Raw genomic sequence first — 2,500 nt, 5'->3', positions numbered from 1 at the left:
CACACACACACACACACACACACACACACACACACACAGACACACACACACACACACACACACACACACACCTGTAGAGGAACAGGTCCTTGGCCAGCCATTTGGTGCCAATGATCTTGAAGATGATCTCGTAGGTCTCCAGGGCCTTGAGGTGCACGCCGCTGGGCAGGGCAGGGTGGAGGCACTGGGCCAGGCGCTTCCCCATCACCAGCCTCTTGGGCAGCAGCGAGTAACGCAGGTTACTCTGTAGGGCCTGGGGAGACGGAGGAGGGGGGAGGAGGGAGGAGGGAGATGGGAGGAGGGAGGAGGGGGGAGGGATGGGGGAGAGAGAGTGAGAGATGGAGGAGGGAGGTGGGAGGGTGGAGAGAGAGTGAGAGATGGAGGAGGGAGGTGGGAGGGTGGAGAGAGTGAGAGATGGAGGAGGGAGGAGGGGGAGGGAGGGTAAAGAGAGAGTGAGAGATGGAGGAGGGAGGAGGGGGAGGGAGGGGGGAGAGAGAGAGTGAGAGATGGAGGGAGGTGGGGGAGGGAGGGTGGAGAGAGAGTGAGAGATGGAGGAGGGAGGAGGGGGAGGGAGGGTGGAGAGAGAGTGAGAGATGGAGGAGGGAGGTGGGGGAGGGATGGGGGAGAGAGAGTGAGAGATGGAGGAGGGAGGTGGGGGAGGGAGGGTGGAGAGAGAGTGAGAGATGGAGGAGGGAGGTGGGGGAGGGAGGGGGGAGAGAGAGTGAGAGATGGAGGAGGGAGGTGGGGGAGGGAGGGTGGGTGGAGAGAGAGTGAGAGATGGAGGAGGGAGGTGGGGGAGGGATGGGGGAGAGAGAGTGAGAGATGGAGGAGGGAGGTGGGGGAGGGAGGGTGGAGAGAGAGTGAGAGATGGAGGAGGGAGGTGGGGGAGGGAGGGTGGAGAGACCCATACTAAAGTTGTGATTGGTCATTTCATGCAAATACCTCCCCATTTACTGTGAACGCGCTCATAGCTAGGTTGGACCTGGGTAGACTTAACGACCTGGGTAGACTTAACGACCTGGGTAGACTTAACGAGCTGATAGCCGCCGTCATGGTACCGTTTATCCGCTCAACCCCCCAGGTGTAGAACGGACCGGTTTCTATGCAACTTTGTTCCATCTGCCATCAAACTGTACAACAAAGAGCTCTCCCACTGACCGATGCTGTCTGTCTGTCTGTCTCTGTCTGTCTGTCTGTCTGTCTGTCTGTCTGTCTCTGTCTGTCTGTCTGTCTGTCTGTCTGTCTGTCTCTGTCTGTCTGTCTGTCTGTCTGTCTGTCTGTCTGTCTGTCTGTCTCTGTCTGTCTGTCTGTCTCTGTCTGTCTGTCTGTCTGTCTGTCTGTCTGTCTGTCTGTCTGTCTGTCTCTGTCTGTCTCTGTCTGTCTGTCTGTGTATGTCTGTCATGACACCCCCCCCCTCCGCCTCCCTCTACTTGCACTTTTTAATGCTGACTGATGTTGATGCCATGCATATTTTACTATTTAAGATTCATCATTTACTATTTAGTATAGCACAGATAGTTTAAGAGGATTCAGACACTTGTTCTAATTGTGTTTATTTGATTCTCTAGTCTCCTTTAGTACAGTAAACTGTCATGTCCTGTATGCTTCTTTTACTCGTTTCCTTCCTGTGCGGTGAGACAACCAAATGTCCCCTCCCAGGGATCAATAAAGGCTATCGTTATCGTTATCCGTGATTGTGGTTGTTTGGTTTGCTCGAGCGAGCGAGCGGAAACGATCCTGGATTTGTGGAACTAGCTTCGTAGTACAGGGCCCTGGTCGACCATCCGGGGCCATTTAGAACAAACCCAACTGAAGGGGTTAGAACAGTTTGAGCATTAACAGAAGTGCACTCGCCTGCGCGCGCACACACACACACACACACACACACACACACACACACACACACACACACACACGCGGTAGCGAAACTGAGGAACAGGAACTGGTCCTTCTTTTGTTTGCTTGATGAAACTGTGGATTTGTCCTGAGCAAACATCCTCCTGACTGGAGACACAGTGACCGCCCAGAGGCCCCCTCCAGGGACAGGACAGGCGGGGCGGAGAGAACCGGACGACCACACTAGAACCAGAAAGGCACACTAGAACCAGACGACCACACTAGAACCAGACGACCACATTAGAACCAGACAAGCACACTAGAACCAGACGAGCACACTAGAACCAGACGACCACACTAGAACCAGACAAGCACACTAGAACCAGACGACCACACTAGAACCAGAAAGGCACACTAGAACCAGACGACCACACTAGAACCAGACGACCACATTAGAACCAGACTAGCACACTAGAACCAGACGACCACACTAGAACCAGAAAGGCACACTAGAACCAGACGACCACACTAGAACCAGAAAGGCACACTAGAACCAGACGACCACACTAGAACCAGACGACCACATTAGAACCAGACAAGAACACTAGAACCAGACAACCACACTAGAACCAGAAAACCACACTAGAACCGGACGACCACACTA

General features: G+C 54.0%; 1 protein-coding gene across 1 annotated transcript in view; it reads right to left on the bottom strand.

Annotated features, from left to right (window-relative positions):
• Positions 1 to 2,500, bottom strand: part of dop1b (DOP1 leucine zipper like protein B) — a 39,731-nt gene that overhangs the window by 31,065 nt on the left and 6,166 nt on the right. Inside the window, 1 exon segment of the mRNA XM_084443594.1 lies at positions 72 to 253. Coding sequence (XP_084299720.1) covers positions 72 to 253 — 182 coding nt within the window.

Source organism: Borostomias antarcticus (genome assembly GCF_949987555.1).
Source record: "Borostomias antarcticus genome assembly, chromosome: 9".
Lineage (NCBI taxonomy): Eukaryota > Metazoa > Chordata > Actinopteri > Stomiiformes > Stomiidae > Borostomias > Borostomias antarcticus.
The sequence above is the reverse complement of the archived record's forward strand: the minus strand, read 5'-3'. Positions and strand labels throughout refer to the sequence as shown.